This window comes from Schistocerca gregaria, chromosome 1 (genome assembly GCF_023897955.1).
Source record: "Schistocerca gregaria isolate iqSchGreg1 chromosome 1, iqSchGreg1.2, whole genome shotgun sequence".
Classification (NCBI taxonomy): domain Eukaryota; kingdom Metazoa; phylum Arthropoda; class Insecta; order Orthoptera; family Acrididae; genus Schistocerca; species Schistocerca gregaria.
In genome coordinates, this window is record NC_064920.1 from 1,011,160,953 (window position 1) to 1,011,179,076 (window position 18,124).

At 43.4% G+C, this 18,124-nt stretch overlaps 1 protein-coding gene across 1 annotated transcript in view; it reads right to left on the reverse strand.

Moving 5' to 3' along the window:
* LOC126278747 (muscle-specific protein 20-like) overlaps positions 1–18,124 on the reverse strand; it is a 164,113-nt gene that overhangs the window by 26,932 nt on the left and 119,057 nt on the right. Inside the window, exon 2 of the mRNA XM_049979027.1 lies at positions 15,467–15,678. Coding sequence (XP_049834984.1) covers positions 15,467–15,678 — 212 coding nt within the window. The remainder of the gene's footprint in view (positions 1–15,466; positions 15,679–18,124) is intronic.

Consider the following 18,124-nt stretch of genomic DNA (forward strand, 5'->3'; position numbering starts at 1 on the left):
TGCAGTTGACTGACTTTGAGCGAGGGCGTATAGTGGGCATGCGGGAGGCCGAGTGGACGTACCGCCGAATTGCTCAACACGTGGGGCGTGAGGTCTGCACAGTACATCGATGTTGTCGCCAGTGGTCGGCGGTAGGTGCAGGTGCCCGTCGACCTGGGACCGGACCGCAGCGACGCACGGATGTACGCCAAGACCGTAGGATCCTATGCAGTGCCGTAGGGGACCGCGCCGCCACTTCCCAGCAAATTAGGGATACTGTTGCTCCTGGGGTATCGGCGAGGACCATTCGCAACCGCCTCAATGAAGCTGGGCTACGGTCCCGCACACCGTTAGGCCGTCTTCCGCTCACGCCCCAACATCGTGCAGCCCGCCTCCAGTGGTGTCGCGACAGGCGTGAATGGAGGGACGAATGGAGACGTGTCGTCTTCAGCGATGAGAGTCGCTTCTGCCTTGGTGCCAATGATTGTCGTATGCGTGTTTGGCGCCCTGCAGGTGAGCGCCACAATCAGGACTGCATACGACCGAGGCACACAGGGCCAACACCCGGCATCATGGTGTGGGGAGCGATCTCCTACACTGGCCGTACAGCTCTGGTGATCGTCGAGGGGACACTGAATAGTGCACGGTACATCCAAACCGTCATCGAACCCATCGTTCTACCATTCCGAGACCGGCAAGGGAACTTGCTGTTCCAACAGGACAATGCACGTCCGCATGTATCCCGTGCCACCCAACGTGCTCTAGAAGGTGTAAGTCAACTACCCTGGCCAGCAAGATCTCCGGATCTGTCCCCCATTGAGCATGTTTGGGACTGGATGAAGCGTCGTCTCACGCGGTCTGCACGTCCAGCACGAACGCTGGTCCAACTGAGGCGTCAGGTGGAAATGGCATGGCAAGCCGTTCCACAGGACTACATACAGCATCTCTACGATCGTCTCCATGGGAGAATAGCAGCCTGCATTGCTGCGAAAGGTGGATATACACTGTACTAGTGCCGACATTGTGCATGCTCTGTTGCCTGTGTCTATGTGCCTGTGGTTCTGTCAGTGTGATCATGTGATGTATCTGACCCCAGGAATGTGTCAATAAAGTTTTCCCTTCCTGGGACAATGAATTCACGGTGTTCTTATTTTAATTTCCAGGAGTGTAGTTTTAACGATATACAACATGTCCTTTTGAGCCACCTACATAGTTAACATGATACCTGTCAATTGTTAACGTATGTTCTATATTTTTATAAGAGTACATTTGTTCTACTCATTGTACAGGGGCCTGAAGATGGCATCATTGTAATGCCGAAACTGGTAGTACGTAAGAAGTTCATAAAATAAATTTCTACAATATATACGGCTGTTGCTAAATTTTGCATAAAGGAATTAACAGACTTCAAGCGCGGAATGGTAGTTGGAGATAGACACATGGAACATTACATTTCGGAAACAGCTAGAGAATTCAGTTTTCCGAGATCCACAGTGTCAAGTGTGTGCCGAGAACAGGAAATTTCAGGCACTACCTCTCACCAGGGACAACGCAGAGGCCGACAGCATTCGCGTAAGGTCCGAGAGTAGCAGCACTTGCGTATAGTTGCCAGAGCTAACAGAAATAATCACAGAAATCAATATGAGATGTACAACGAACAGTGCGGCGAAATTTGGCGTTAATGGGTTATGGCAGCAAAAGATCACCGCAGAGTGCGCGTTACTAACAGCACGAAATCGCCTGCAGCGTCTCTCCTGGGTTCGTGACCATGTCGGTTGGACCCTAGAGGACTGAAAAGTCGTGGCCTGGTCACATAAGTCCGATTTCAGTTGGTACGAGCTGTTGGCATGGTCACATAAGTCCGATTTCAGTTGGTACGAGCTGTTGGCATGGTCACATAAGTCCGATTTCAGTTGGTACGAGCTGTTGGCATGGTCACATAAGTCCGATTTCAGTTGGTACGAGCTGTTGGCATGGTCACATAAGTCCGATTTCAGTTGGTACGAGCTGTTGGCATGGTCACATAAGTCCGATTTCAGTTGGTACGAGCTGTTGGCATGGTCACATAAGTCCGATTTCAGTTGGTACGAGCTGTTGGCATGGTCACATAAGTCCGATTTCAGTTGGTACGAGCTGTTGGCATGGTCACATAAGTCCGATTTCAGTTGGTACGAGCTGTTGGCAGGGTTCGAGTGTGGTGCAGATACCATGAAGCCATGGACGAAAGTTGCCAACAAGGCACAGTGCACGCTGGTGGTGGTTGCGTAATGGTGTTGGCTGTGTTTGCATAAAAAGACTGGCACCTCTGGTCCAAGTGAACCGACCATTGACGGAAAGTTGTTATATTTGGCTACGTGGAGACCATTTGCAGCCGTTCATGGACTTCATGATCCCAGACAATGATGTGACATGTCACCGGGCCACAATTGTACGCGATTGGTCTGAAGAACATTCTGGACAATTCGAGAGAATGATCTGGACAACCAGGTCACCCGACGTGAATCCCATTGAACATTTATGAGACATAATCTAGAGGTCAGTTCGTGCACAAAATCCTGCAACACTTTGGCAATTATGGACGGCTATAGAGGCAGTATGGCTCATTATTTATGCAGAGGATTTCTACCGATTTTTTGAGTCCGTGTCACGTCGAGTTGGTACACTATGCCAGGTAAAAGAAGGTGCGACTCGATATTAGGAGGTATGCCATGACTTTTGTCACCTCAGTGTTGTTCGTGCATTGGCCGGAAGAGGCGCTATCACATCCCTCGCTTGTCCCCGCCAAGTAACCTCCCATTCGAACTATTTCTATAGTTGAGCCGTCACGCAATATTATTGCTTTGTTACATTGCGGAAAGCGTTTATTTTCGGAGCTCACGTACAATAATGAAGGAAAATCAACTATGAACTAAAAACAATAGTAGCATATTAGTTACGAAGTTCTGTGTTTCGCAAGCATTCGGTTGAAACTCCTTACAACACAACACATAATTTACGCATTTTTTTGAGACGGGAGTTTTGATAAACTGTTATCCGATTCGGTTTTTGACTGGAGCAGCGATTTTGCGTTGTTTTGTAGTCTAATCCGATAGATGGCCACACCTTCGGGAAGAGGAGACACAAGAGCTCTGATGCCAGCGGCTAATTTTCCTCACATTGGGTCATACGTTATAAGTGCAACCTCACTGTCACTTATGAAACATCTGGGGCTGGCTTAATGCCCAAGCGACGCAAGCCGCCACCTGGGGTGCCAACCTGAAAGGGGCGCCCTAGTGCAAGATTTGTATACAGTGCATACCATAATTATAGCAGCGAGAATAGACACTGGTGAAAGTGTACGAGGGTAAAACAGGGAGAGTGGGGCACCAAATGATAAGTCGCTTGTCTGCAAAAATTTTAACGAATCGGCACTGGACGCTTTTTCATGTTACTGACTCTAGATTTAATAGTTTTCACATTTTGTATGCTAACGACTGTGGAAAAGCGCTACTAATCTGATACTAACTCCAAATTTCCGTACAAGAACTGCGATTTCTGTGGTAACTGTGGGTTCACTTAATGTCTCGTTCCTTATTAGTTTACGAAATTGTTACCAACCTAAATAGGTACATGATGCAAACTTAATAACTGTTCATTTCTGTTGTTATTATTATAGTTATCTTAATACTACGTTAAGATATTTGGAGGGCGGGATTGTGGTTAATCAGGGAGGAATTTGTAAACTGTTGACTTTGGATCTAACAGCTGTTAGAGGGTGGATAAAAAGTTTTAGAGTGGGTAATATGTTGAGGTTTTCGGATGATAGGACATGTGGTTTAGAGGTTATTTGGAGCGGGTCATGAAAGAGCGAGGAAAACGGCGTTTGTGTGGCATTATTCTTATGTTCTTCCGCTGGAATGTTATTCTATTATTTCACATATCAAAGTGAGTATTGAGTTGTCTGTCAAGTACACTTGGTCATGCGAATGAGTTTTCTTTTTTGCTTTGGTTTTTTGTATACGATAAAATTCTTGCACCACCTTTTATTGATACTTCTGATCATTTTCATGTCTTGTTATCTAGAGGTTAGCTTATAGTTATGTTTTCTGAGATGCTCTGCAAATATGGAGTGGTTACTGCTACACTTCCAAGCCCTCCAGTTCTCTGTACCTGGTATCCCACGTATCTGTCATTGTAACTGCTATATACTGGTACATGCCTTGTGGCGTATGCTTACGTCTCTTGTCAGTTTTGTAGCGTATTTGTGGAAAAAATGGTCTGTTGTGTATTCTGCTATGTTTACGTCTTGTCTTTCAGAGAAAGACAGCATAAATGAACAGTCATAGAGTTTGTATAATGTACTTAGGTTGGCAACACTTGAGAAACAAATAAGAAAAGAGACATCAAGAGAACACAAAAATTACGACAGAAATCATAGGTATTATACGAATATCTGCAGTTAATACCAGACTAACAGCCCACAGCGATTAGATTACACAACATAAAATTACGCGACAAAAATATCATAACATGAAAATGTGACGATGTTTCGTGAATGAATCGGCAGTGCGACCTCTAACCTACGATCAGATGAGAGGAAACGCAGATTTCGATCGGAATAACGAATAACTGTATATAGTAATTTATTTACTTAAAGCCGGCCGGGTAGCTGAGCGGTTCTAAGCGCTTCAGTCTGGAACTGTGCGACCGCTACGGTCGCAGGTTCGAATCATGCTTCGGGCATGGATGTGTGTGATGTCCTTAGGTTAGTTAGGTTTAAGTAGTTCTAAGTTCGAGGGGACTGATGACCTCATAAGTTATGTCCCATAGTGCTCAGAGCCATTTTCTTATTTACTTAAAAATTAGGACGGGAACTGTTTTTTTTTAAATCTACAATACAGCATTAAAAACGAAACTGTATTATTGCACACTAGCCTAGCGCCCGCTGCTTCGATCTGCAGAGACAATTTTTTTCCATTTAATCGAAGCCACGCGGGATTAGCCGAGCGGTTTCAGGCGCTGCATTCATGGACTGTGCGGCTGGTCCCGGCGGAGGCTCGAGTCCTCCCTCGGGCATGGGTGTGTGTGTTTGTCCTTAGGATAATTTAGGTTAAGTAATGTGTAAGCTTAGGGGCTGATGACCTTCGCAGTTAAGTCCCATAAGATTTCACACACATCTGAACATCATTTAATCGAATTTTTATGTTGTTCGCAAATTGCAACACCTTCTAAGCTTTCCACGCTAATTAAGACCATATAATCATGGTCTTTTCTGAATGTACTCCTGAGCAAAATGCGATTCTGGTAGCTGGAGTCCAAAGTTTTTGTAATAATGGCTTTTGCGTTCTTTTGGTGATATTTCCATAGCAACTTTATCCCATAACAAATATTTCCTTATATCTAACCAAGAAGTTAAATACCAGTTTATTTTCTTACAAATTTTCAGCCCCTATTGCGCTCCCTTAGGGACTGGACAGTAAAAAACGTATTTTTATTTTCAACCGGTGAGTCAAATACCAACTGCTATAGATGTAGCCTTAAAAATCCTTTAATAGTTATTTAGTAATTATTTATTTTCAATTAACTGTCGCCCACTATTTTACCCCCTTAGTGGTTGAATTTCCAAAACTGCTAAAACACGTATTTTTTTATTTTCTGACTGAGAAACCAAATACCAGTTTTCGTAGTTCTAGCTTCAAAATTCCCTAATAGGGACATACTTTCAAAAAGCCTTTCATCTCCTACTTCACCACCTTAGGAGTGGAATTTCGGACAATCCCTTCTTAAACGATGTCTACAGTGTAAGATCCACACCCTCTCCAAACTTAAAGTTTCAATTCTTAGCGGTTTGCACTAGGCGATGGTGAGTCAGTGTATCAATCTGACCCTATTTCACAACCCCTTAGGGATTGAATAAAAAAAAAAAAGTGGAACACGTATTTTTTTATTTCTAACTGAGAAGCAAAATTTAAATTTTCATAAATTGCCACACACTGACAACCGGTGCCTGTACAACAGAATGTATGCACATTTTGCGTGCTTGCATTCAACATTCTGGCGTTTACACTGGTTATTAATATATCAGCATTTCACACTTGCAATGGCCTATCTCGCACGTACCTTAACCTGCAATACTGCAGTGTTATTCACTTAAATATGTTAGCTAGACAAATGTATTCCCGAAATTTCAGTACTCTACATTAATTATTTTTTTGGTGTAGCGATTTTTTTCTGTCAGTACAGAACAACTAATAAGCCGCTGTTGGTGACACTACGCGCTTGTTACCCCTGGACCTAGCCGTAAAAAAGAGAGGTGCAAAGACCCTCATCGAATAAAGAAATAAAGACATGCATTGATAGAGAATGGCAAGAAATCTGGGACAGGGCAGACACGAGTCCCTTCCTAACATATAAGAAATATCCAGAATGTCATACTTCCTTCCGACAAAGGGAGCTATACACTACCTGTCGGGTAACGATCCATATCCCATCTTCTTATTGAAAATACGACAACGCGCCACAGACTGTTGTGAAGGAACATCTATGGCAATACAACGGTCTGTAACATTCGAGGGCTATGCGGAAAGTAGGGACCGATAGGTTGCGAAGTGTAAACTACAGTAAAAATCCGATGAAGCTTTGAACAGATGCGCTATGTTCATGCCAATTCGTGTTCAACATTTGGACTGTTCTTGTATTTAGATAACAGACGCCATAAGTCGCTCTCTGACACAGTCGAAACTTGGCAGGATGAAAGATATGTGAAAATAGAGGGTCTCCCACCTCGGCTTAGAAGCCAAAAGTCAATAGCGTTCAAGAAAATGACGATCAGACTTTCGACGTGACTTCATTAGTCCAATCGAGCACCGTAAAAGCAAGTGAGATGGTACTGCAGTAGCTAAGAGCACGGTTTCGAAATTTTGCGTCTCGTATTTTGTTTCTTTGCCGTTGTTGTGTAAGTATTTCACACAAATATATTTGTGACATCTTAAAATACAATGGGATTATTGACAAAAGAAATAATCATTTCAAATCCTTTTAAAATAGATTCTATTTCACAAATCGCGTATAATCTTAGATAATTAACAGTAAAGGAAAATTGGAAAGATAGAAATTCTAGTGTTTGAATGTTTTCTTTGTATTTTACTATTATGCTTCAAGAGACTCAGTGCATTCATTAAAAGACTGAAAGCATAGTAATTCGAAGCACCGGAGCAATGTGCGAAGACAAATACATAACAGTCTTAATTTTTTAATATAATTAGAGACACAATCTCGCCATCTGGCCAAAATTGCACGATAAATCACTCATATTGAAGCATTTTATTGAAAGCTGGAACCTACAATCTATTATGGATTAAGGTGTGTATTTTAAATGCTTCGCTTCTACTTATGATTTCCCTTTGCTACACTACGACAGCAGGGCTATTTTGTAATCGGCGAACAAACGCCTGCCAGTAAAAGCGTACGTCGCAGGGTTCACATAGCGGCGTATACTTTAGCGGATATACTTTTAATGAATGTACTAAATGTTTCCAAAAACTGCCGCAAAACTTTGTCTTGTAAAGTGTTAATCCGTGTCAATTGTGATGATAAAACCTACATTTATTAAGTCTTGAATTTTTTATTTCTCTTGCCTGTAATTCCATTGTGTTTCACGATGTCACACGATGTCATAAAAATATAAGTGTCACGTATTTCCGCGACCAATAAAAGAAAAAGAAACAACATAACAGTAGATTTGAAGACGGGGAGCAAAACTTCGAAACTGTTCCTTTGGCCGAAGCGCAGCCAACGCAGTAGGCATTGCATGGTGTGAGTAGCCTGATGATGTCGCGTCGAAACTATGGTCGTCATTTTCTCGGAAGCTATTGCGTCTTTTGCCACGTAAGCCAAAACAGGGTCCGTTTATTTTCATCCTTTTGCCACCCTGCCAAGTTTCAACTGTATCAGAGGCGACGTATGGCGGGTTCCCCTTGTTAGACTCATTGTACCGGGACATGACGAAACGAATGATTCACTAATGATGGAAGGAAGCTGAATGTTCGTCAGTATGTGGCAAAAATGGTAAACGGTATTGTCAGTGTACTAGATGGCAGGATAATGCAAGGGCTTATACCGTAGTTCACACCACAAAAGCTTTAAGAAAAGTACAGATCACCGACTGGTTGCCCAGTAAGCAGCTGTGTCTCACCTCCAGACTCTGACTGGGATGCTATAGGAAGAGGTACACTTCCATACCAGACTCCAGCCAGCAGTCTTGGTGAATTGACACAGCCTAAGTTCAGATATGAAAAAATTTTCTTCAAGATTACATTCGGTGGCAGTTTGCTTCCATGCCAATTTCAACGAATACAAAACTGTATCCGTAATCCTGGGGGTAAAATTTCATATTAATGTTCATTGTGGACAACAGTACCGAATGGAATAAAAAATTTATTATTGAATAATTGTTATGTCATGAACTTAGACACGATATCTGTAGCCTGCGGAAAGTGGCAATTGACTCTAAATAGGAAAAGCTAAGGTTATCCACATGAGGTCATCCACATGAGCGTTACGTGATGTAGATCTTGCCCTCTCTGGATCTGTAAGTTAGGTCTTAGCATTATACTGCATTTTATGTGCGTTCATAAACACACTTACAAAACATGTGTATGTGCCACGTATGTTATGTAATCGTTTTGTACACTACCTGTTTTTAAGATTGTGAATTGCGGTGGAAACAACCTTTTCCGAAGTAACAGAAACAGGGCCCGAAGAGAGCGGTACTTCTCTGAGATTTCCTAGTAGCTTTCAACACGACCACTGCCATTCGTTAACGAACATTTGTTGGCACCATACTCAAATGTACCCACTTTATTTATTGGTATTTTGATGTGACTGGTTGCGATATGTTATCCAACTATGCTTTGCACTCGTGTTTAATTTATCTTGTATTTGGATATATTGTAATTTTGAGAACGGGCATAGCATGAAACCGGCTAAATAAACATAGATTTTAGTTGAAACTCTGGATGTCCATTTTTGCAACACATAAAGTAAATAAGTTAAATTTCGGTTATACGATAAATACAACAATTAATGGGCTGCTAATTCAATTAGAAACCTAGGAATTGCATTTTCGAACACCGTTCATTGTAACGATGACATAGGCAATTTTGTGGGGAAGGGGAGTGAAAGACTATGTTTTATTGCCAGAACACTTCAGGCGATGCAACAGTTCTAATAATGGAACTGCCTCCGCTCGCTGTCCTCTGCTAGATTACTCCTTTGCGACGTGGGATCCTCATCAGATAGAGCTAATGAGAGATATCAGAAAAGTCCAAAGAAGGGCAGTTCGTATTGTATTACCGCGAAATAGGGGAGGTAGTGCCATGGGTATGGTAAACGACTTGTGCCGGCACTCATTCACTGTGGCGAGATATTTTCACGATATTTCAGTCACCAACTTTCTCCTCTGAATGTGAAAATATTTATTGATGCCAGCTTACACAGGCAGAATGATTATCATAATAAAGTAAGAGAAATCAGAGCTCCTGCGGAAATATTTGTGGGTTGTTAGAGTGTGGCTCGATAGAGAAAAAGTCTGAAGGTGGTTTGATGAATCCTCTGCCAGCCAGCTAAGCCTGAATTGCAGAGTAGTTATGTAGGTGTAGATGAATATTTCCTAAAGATATGACTGATATTTGACTAATGCTTCACGGAGTAACACTTCGCATTTTCGCCAGTGTATTTTTGAGCAACGCACAATAGTCGATAAGATTATTCTAACAGCGGGGATCTCTTAAAAAAACGTGTCAACATATTTAGGGAGAAAAGTTGCCTGGAAAGCAGGTGACGCAGCTTCCTGTGTGCAGTGAACTAAACTCGCTAGGTCACTTTCTGACTATTGGACGTCCATGTTTGCTATTCTCGGACTGGAAACAGACATGTCCGAAAGAACAGACACATTGCATTCATACACTACAGGCCATTAAAATTGCTACACCACAAAGATTACGTGCTACAGACGCGAAATTTAACCGACAGGAAGAAGATGCTTTGATATGCAAATGATTAGCTTTACAGAGCATTCACACAAGGTTGGCGCCGGTGGCGACACCTACAACGTGCTGACATGAGGAAAGTTTCCAACCGACTTCTCATATACAAACAGCAGTTGACCTGCGTTGCCCGGTGAAACGTTGTTGTGATGCCTCGTGTAAGGAGGAGAAACGCGTACCATCACGTTTCCGACTTTGAAAAGGTCGGATCGTAGCCTATCGAGATTGCTGTTTATCGTATCGCGACATTGCTGCTCGCGTTGGTCGAGATCCAATGACTGTTAGTAGAATATGGAATCGGTGGGTTCAGGAGGGCGATACGGAACGCCGTGCTGAATCCCAACGGCCTCGTATCACTAGCAATCGCGTGACAGGCATCTTATCCGCATGGCTGTAACGGATCATGCAGCCACGTCTCGATCCCTGAGTCAACAGATGGGGTCGTTTCCAAGACAACAACCATCTGCACGAACAGTTCGACGACGTTTGCAGCAGCATCACAGACAGGAGCTCCGGCGATGGTGTACTCAACGACGAACATGGGTGCACGAATGGAAAAATGTCATTTTTTAGGATGAATCCAGGTTCTATTTACAGCATCATGATGGTCGCATACGTGTTTGGCGACATCGCGGTGAACGCACATTGGAAGCGTGTATTCGTCATCGCCATACTGGCGTATCACCGGGCGTGGTGGTATGGGGTGCCATTGGTTACACGTCTCGGTCACCTCTTGTTCGCATTGACGGCACTTTGAACAATGGACGTTACATTTCAGATGTGTTACGACCCGTGGCTATACCTTTTATTCGATCCCTGCGAAAGCATACATTTCAGCAGGATAATGCATGACCGCATGTTGCAGGTCCTGTACGGTTCTTTCTGTATACAGACTGCTGCCCTGGCCAGCACATTCTCCAGATCTCTCACCAACTGAAAACGTCTGGTCAATGGTGGCCGAGCAACTGGCTCGTCACAATACGCCAGTCACTACTCTTCATGAACTGTGGTATCGTGTTGAAGCTGCATGGGCAACTGTACCTGTACACGCCATCCAATCTCTGTCTGACTCAATGCCCAGGCGTATGAAGACCGTTATTACGGCCAGAGGTGCTGGTTCTGGGTACTGATTTCTCAGGATCTATGCACCCAAATTGCGTGAAAATGTAATCACATGTCAGTTCTAGTGTCATATATTTGTCCAGTGAATACACGTTTATCATCTGCGTTTCTTCTTGGTGTAGCAATTTTAATGGCTAGTAGTGTATAAGATACTGTTTGTCCACGATAAGTTGACGATTCGCGCGGTGGCTATCGGGAAGCGCAGGTGGCGTTCCTTGCATCCTCCTTAAGGCTGCCGAGGGGAGAGGAGCGGCAAGAGGATGACAGAGTTGGCTGCTTGCCGCTCCACTGGCACCTTACTCCTAACCAGGTGTACGGTAATACTTTGCGCCTAGTGGCAGCTTTAGCGCAGGCAGCGCTCTGAGATAAATGAATATATTTCAGCTATACTAAGTCCATTCTAAGAATAAACCTGATGTAAACAAACACAAAAGCGTTGATTGGCCAGCACTCTAGCACACGTACACTGGTGTTGTTAGGCTCTTGCAAGAAGATCCTATTTATGTATTACATATCTTTTTACTATATTGCGGTAAATGAAATTTTAAGATACTCTAATGCATTAACAGCCATCAACGTTTTTCTTGATCATTATCTAGCTATGTAGCTTTTGTTTAAAAAACCGTGTACAGTCCCAGTCACTCTACTGTCGTGCTCGTACTGTCGCGATAGCTGAGGCTGTTTCCTGCTCGGTAGCGAAATACGCCGTTAAAAAGTGGCGAGAAACGTTGTTTTCAAAGTTTTTCAAAAGATTACAAACAAAAATCTACTTCGAAGTTTTCCGAGGACATTATTTACTAAATTTAAGGGGGCTTGTAAAAGTTATGTATGGCTGAATCGGTAGCGTTGTAAATTCGTAATCAAGTCTCACTTTAGTCTCCTTTTTTCGTTCAATTTTGAATACGTGCACCTTTTAAACATAAAATTCACCATATACATGCCATTTAACACATAACTAATAATTATTTTTTGAAATGCGCGTATTCTTGTTTCTACTTACATGTTGCCGGCCGCTGTGGCAGAGCGGTTCTAGGCGCTTCAGTCTGGAACCGCGCTGCTGCTACGGTCGCAGATTCGAATCCTGCCTCGGGCGTGGATGTGTGTGATGTCCTTAGGTTAGTTAGGTTTAAGTAGTTGTAAGTGTCGGGGACTGATGAGCTCAGATGTTAAGTCCCAGAGTACTTAGAGCCATTTGAACCATTACTTACATGGCTCTGAGCACTATGGGACTTACCATCTGAGGTCATCAGTCCCCTAGAACTTAGAACCACTTAATCCGAACTAACCTATGGACAGCACACACATCCATGCCCGAGGCAAGATTCGAACCTGCGACCGTAGCGGTCGCGCGGTTCCAGACTGAAGCGCCTAGAACACCGACCGGCCATTACTTACATGTCGCACGCAAAACTCCAGATTTCTGTTTCAAATATAAATTGTTGATTATCCAACATTGTTTAAGTTAAGTATATATAATACATTAAATTTTTAGGACAAAAGTGAAAAATCAAATTATTTTTATTTGGTTCATATGAATTGTTTTATATCGCATATGTGATTTCACACGAGCTACGGTGATAAGCGTCGTACAAACATGGAAAAAAATAATTTTCACGACATCGAGAACACTACACAAATGCTGTTCTTTACCGTTACAGCCATACCATACCAATATGAACCCTACAGAAGGGATCTGGAGAAAAGTTAAGGTACTTGTCGCGAGAGGCATTTAAGCTGCAAGACGTACCGGAACTAATGCACGAAGTTTCGTCACGCCTCACTACCGAAAGCTGGCTGGATACAAAATGGGCCGGCCGCTGTGACCGAGCGGTTCTTGGCGATTCAGTCCGGAACCGCGCAACTGCTACGGTGGCAGGTTCGAATGCTGCCACGGGTATGGATGTATGTAATGTCCTTAGGTTAGTTAGGTGTAAGTAGTTCTAAGTCAAGGGGACTGATGACCTCAGATGTTAAGTCCCATAGTGCTTAGAGCCATTTGAATTTTTGATAAAGAACGGCACATCATAAAAGAAGAAGAGATAATGCGGCACTTGGATGGTTTCGTGGATTCTATTGTCGATCAGCTCGTCATAAACGTGGCAGATCTCAGTTCTAGTATGGAAGTGTATTGCTCGGATTCCGATAAGGAAAAAAATGTTCAAATGTGTGTGAAATCTTATGGGACTTGACTGCCAAGGTCATCAATTCCTATGCTTACACACTACTTAACCTGAATTATCCTACGGACAAACACACACAGCCATGCCCGAGGGAGGACTCTTACCTCCGCCGGGACCAGCCGCACAGTTCATGACTGCAGCGTCTTAGACCGCTAGGCTGCCGTCCGGAGTGGCTGTGCGGTTCTAGGCGCTACAGTCTGGAACCGGGCGACCGCTCCGGTCGCAGGTTAGAATCCTGCCTCGGGCATGGATTTGTGTGATGTCTTTAGGTTAGTTAGGTTTAATTAGTTCTAAGTTCTAGGCGACTTATGACCTCAGAAGTAGAGTTGCATAGTGCTCAGAGTCATTTGAACCATTTGAACCGCTCGGCTAATCCCGCGCGGCTCCGATTTGGAAAGAGTTCAGAATGTCTTAAGTGGCTTCAGCATTTAACTATACAACGAAATCCCTGTAATATGCTTTTGAGTCACACATAGCTCGCTTAGAAAAGTTATCTTGTGTTTAAGTTAGGAATTTTCAGTACTCTTGCTTTTAATTAAAATACTATGTTAACTAAGAACGAGAGCATGTTACGCTTTCTGTCTGCTCCCCAAACAAGAGTGCGATATTGTTGGAATTCTGCCGAACGTTATTTCATTCTGTTTAAAAATTAAATGACATTCGAAGCTACGTTGTTGCTCTGTTCGTCTCTTTTCACGTCTTAACTGCAACTATTCGTACCATTACAGGGTAGTTGGAGCAGTTAGCTTCCCTGTGCTGTCCAAGTTACGTGTACCGGTAAAGCTGTTGTGCCGTATTATCGTTCAGTCGGTGTGCATATAACGCACAGCATAAAACGTGTCCTTATTACCGTACTTGACTGCACTCGACACAGCGTGGCTTCTGCTCCACGTCCAATGAAATCCAGTGGGATTCCAGCAAACGTGGAAGAACACAATTCCATCAGGTTTATTCTGACGACGAACACACTATAATACCGATTTTCTCCGCTCGTGGCAGCACTAGTGCAATCGCCAAGTTACGGTGCACGAGCGGCAGCTGTAGTGGCGTGCGTGTGAGTGCTAGGTGAAACGTTCCCTTAGAAAAATTTATGAATGACTGTGCTGATAAACCTCTTACATTATTTGCTTTTCAAACAGCTGAGCAAAACTTAGCGTACTCAGATATTTCTCTCTTTACTTATTCTGATCAACACTAAACTGACACAATATTTTTAGCGCAACGCAATCTGCCTTAATAATCCCTACAAAAGAATGGCCCTGAATAAAAATAACCTATACCTTTCATGAATCACTTACCGCACAAAAATCTTCGTTACTCGAACTACTGCAATACAGCGAGCGCCAATACTGCCAACTAAATAAAAGATTCTAACTACGGAAGTCACTAACTACTGATAGGCATTGTTAGCAAATGAAAGATTTTGACAAAGAACGAACAATGTATTTACCTTAATAGTGTTGAAAAGACATCTAGTCTTACAAATTTACTATCCGTGATGGACACACATCCAGATCATCCGCTCTCAAAACTCCGACATCTCTCTGCCCACATCCACCACTGCTGGCGGCTCACCTCCAACTGCGCAACGCTACGCGCTGTTCACATCCAACTGCCCAACACTACAATGGCAAATTCCAACAATGCAAACCAGCCGCAGACTACACACAGCACAGTAGTTAGTGACTTCAGCAGTTCGAATCTTTTATTTAGCTGGCAGTATTGGCGCTCGCTGTATTCCAGTAGTTTGAGTAAAGAAGATTTTTGTGAGGTAAGTGATTCATGAAAGGTATAGGTTATTGTTAGTCAGGGCCATTCTTTTGTAGGGATTTTTGAAAGTCAGATTGCGTTGCGCTAAAAACATTGTGTGTCAGTTTAGTGTTGATCAGAATAAGTAAAGAGAATAATGTCTGAGTACGTTCAGTTTTGCTCAGCTGTTTGAAAAGCAAATAATGTAAGAGGTTTATGAGCCGTCATTCATAAATTTTTCTAAGGGGACGTTTCATATGGCGACCCTGTGGAAGAATACGTATTGCAATGTTTACATCAGGTTTATTCTTGCGACGAACACACTATAGTACCGATTTTCTCTGCTTGTGGCAGCACTAGTGCAATCGCCAAGCTATCGTGCACGAGCGGAAGCTGTAGCTAGGTACTGACTGGCTGAGGTTGTCCATCATCTTGTAGTCGCCGCCGGAGACGTTGACCTTCTGAATGATGCCCGGCTGCAGGCGGTTCATCAGCTTGCACAGCAGGATGCCGTCGCGCAGCGCGTCTTCGTAGGGCACTCCCGGAGGGAAGCGCTCGCCCGTCACCGCCTCGATCCACTGCTGCGCCTCACGCTCCTGCTCGGGGTCGCGCCGACCCGCCACCTGCAGCAGCAAAAGGAAAGCACCCGCGTCACACACAGCTTGTTACACCAACACCGACTCACAGGAAGGCCTCGGCGCTTGTTCGTGACGTCACGTCAGCTAGGCAGGGCCAACGCCAGGTCTGTTGCAGGCATACTCAGAGTGGTGGTGTCTCCCTCTCTGACACACGAAAATCTGAAACTATTGGCGGTAGTTGACCAACACACACTGTTCTGAGAGATTTCTGCGATCAGTTAATTGTGCAGTTCATTACACTTCTTAACAAATAGTGTACTCATGAACTTAAATTTCCACCTGTTTTAAGGATTGACAGACAATAACAACTTCATGGTCCAGCAGCAACAGAATTCGTGCTTTATTACCTTATTTGTAAATCTGAGGAAGTTACGTTTGTACTGGGTTGCTTTTACAAGAAACTGTGAACGTATTGGTGCTCTTCTTTAGGTATCTTGGTTGACTATGGGGTGAGGAGCACTGAATGTTAATGAAATATCTTACGATTGTACACGTTGGGGGAGGGGGTGGGGTACAGAAGAAGAGGCAAAAGAGAGATACTTGTTTTAACAAATTATTTTTTTAAAATCTTATAAAGTTTCTCCTTTCAGTTGCAAGAGGGGAATATTTATCTTTTATAATGTGCATGTTTAAAAAAGTTTAAGCTCAGCGGTATTTTAGATGTATGAAGCTATTTTGCTTCCTGTTTAGAATTACTTTCGCTGAAAACGACTGTAATCTAATGACGGGCAACAGTTGGACATTTACACATGTAAATTAGTGCACATTTCCAGTGACGATGTCAAACGAAATTAAAAAAAAGCAACAAGTTCATTGTAAGGGGGTTGGGGTAAGTTTCGGTAACAAAATGGATCAAGTAAATATAGTTACTTGAATGTAAAATTTCCGAAGCTTGCAATGGGGCAAAGCATCTTCTATTCCCGGCGGGGTCAGGGATTTTCTCTGTCTCGTGATGACTGGGTGTTGTGTGATGTCCTTAGGTTAGTTAGGTTTAAGTAGTTCTAAGTTCTAGGGGACTGATGACCATAAATGTTAAGTCCCATAGTGCTCAGAGCCATTTGAACCAAAGCATCTTCTCATATTGATCTACGTTTGCTCCGACAGGGTTCCGTAATACAAAACTATGATCTTCATTTGTTTCTTTATGATTGTAAGAAAATCTTTCATCTAAATAAAACTACAGAATCGAAAACAATACCAAGCACTTTGTCCAAAAATAAGAGATTTATAGTGATAAGCACGCCCAGGCGTTTCTGCCTGCAGCAGACGTGGCGTTCGCCGTGCCTAGGTGACATGACGTCACCAACAAGCGCCGAGGCCTTCCTTTGAGTCGGTGTTGGTTACACGGTATTCTGCCAACAGCACTTACAGCGAAACTAGTAGAGTCCGTCCTCCTACATTACCGAAAGATATTCGGCCCTTACATCGTCAATCGACTTGCCGCAGACTACACACAGCACAGTAGTTAGTGACTTCAGCAGTTCGAATCTTTTATTTAGCTGGCAGTATTGGCGCTCGCTGTATTCCAGTAGTTTGAGTAACGAAGATTTTTGTGAGGTAAGTCATTCATGAAAGGTATAGGTTATTGTTAGTCAGGGCCATTCTTTTGTAGGGATTTTTGAAAGTCAGATTGCGCTGCGCTAAAAATGTTGTGTATCAATTTAGTGTTGATCAGAATACGTAAAGAGCGAAATGTCTGGGTACATTCAGTTCTGCTCAGCCGTTTGAAAATCAAATAACGTAAGGGGTTTCCAGCACAGTAATTCTATAATTTTTCTAAGGGACGGTTCAAGTTTGCCTCACAAGGGCTGAGTGCACGGTCACCCATCCAAGTTCAAATGGCTCTGAGCACTATGGGACTTAACATCTGAGGTCATCAGTCTCCTAGAACTTAGAACTACTTAAACCTAACTAACCTAAGGACATCACACACATCCATGCCCGAGGCAGGATTCGAACCTGCGACCGTAGCGGTCGCGCGGTTCCAGACTGTAGCGCCTAGAACCGCTCGGCCACACCGACCGGTTACCCACCCAAGTCTTAGCCAAGGCCGACAGCGCTTAACTTCGGTGATCTGAGGGATCCGGTGTTACTCTGCCAGGCACTTGCAGTTTGCACAGTATACATGTAGATGTAGATGTAGACTACTGCGGCAAGGCCGTTGGTACAGGCTTCGATTTTCAACATTAATTATCTCTGTAGTGCATGAGGTGTTACTTAAGAATTAGAAAGGGCACTAGTTCAGTGGCCAGATTCAGTCGCGCATTGGTATGTTTTGTCACACCGCTGCATTGTCGTGTCTATATGTGATTTTAATTACATTAATTGATGCGGCAGTCATTTTGTCTCTGTCTTTCATTCACAATATGTTACTCTGGAGTGGATGTATCGTCCGTCGCAATTTGCAGGCGTTGTCTAAATAGTAGCTTTG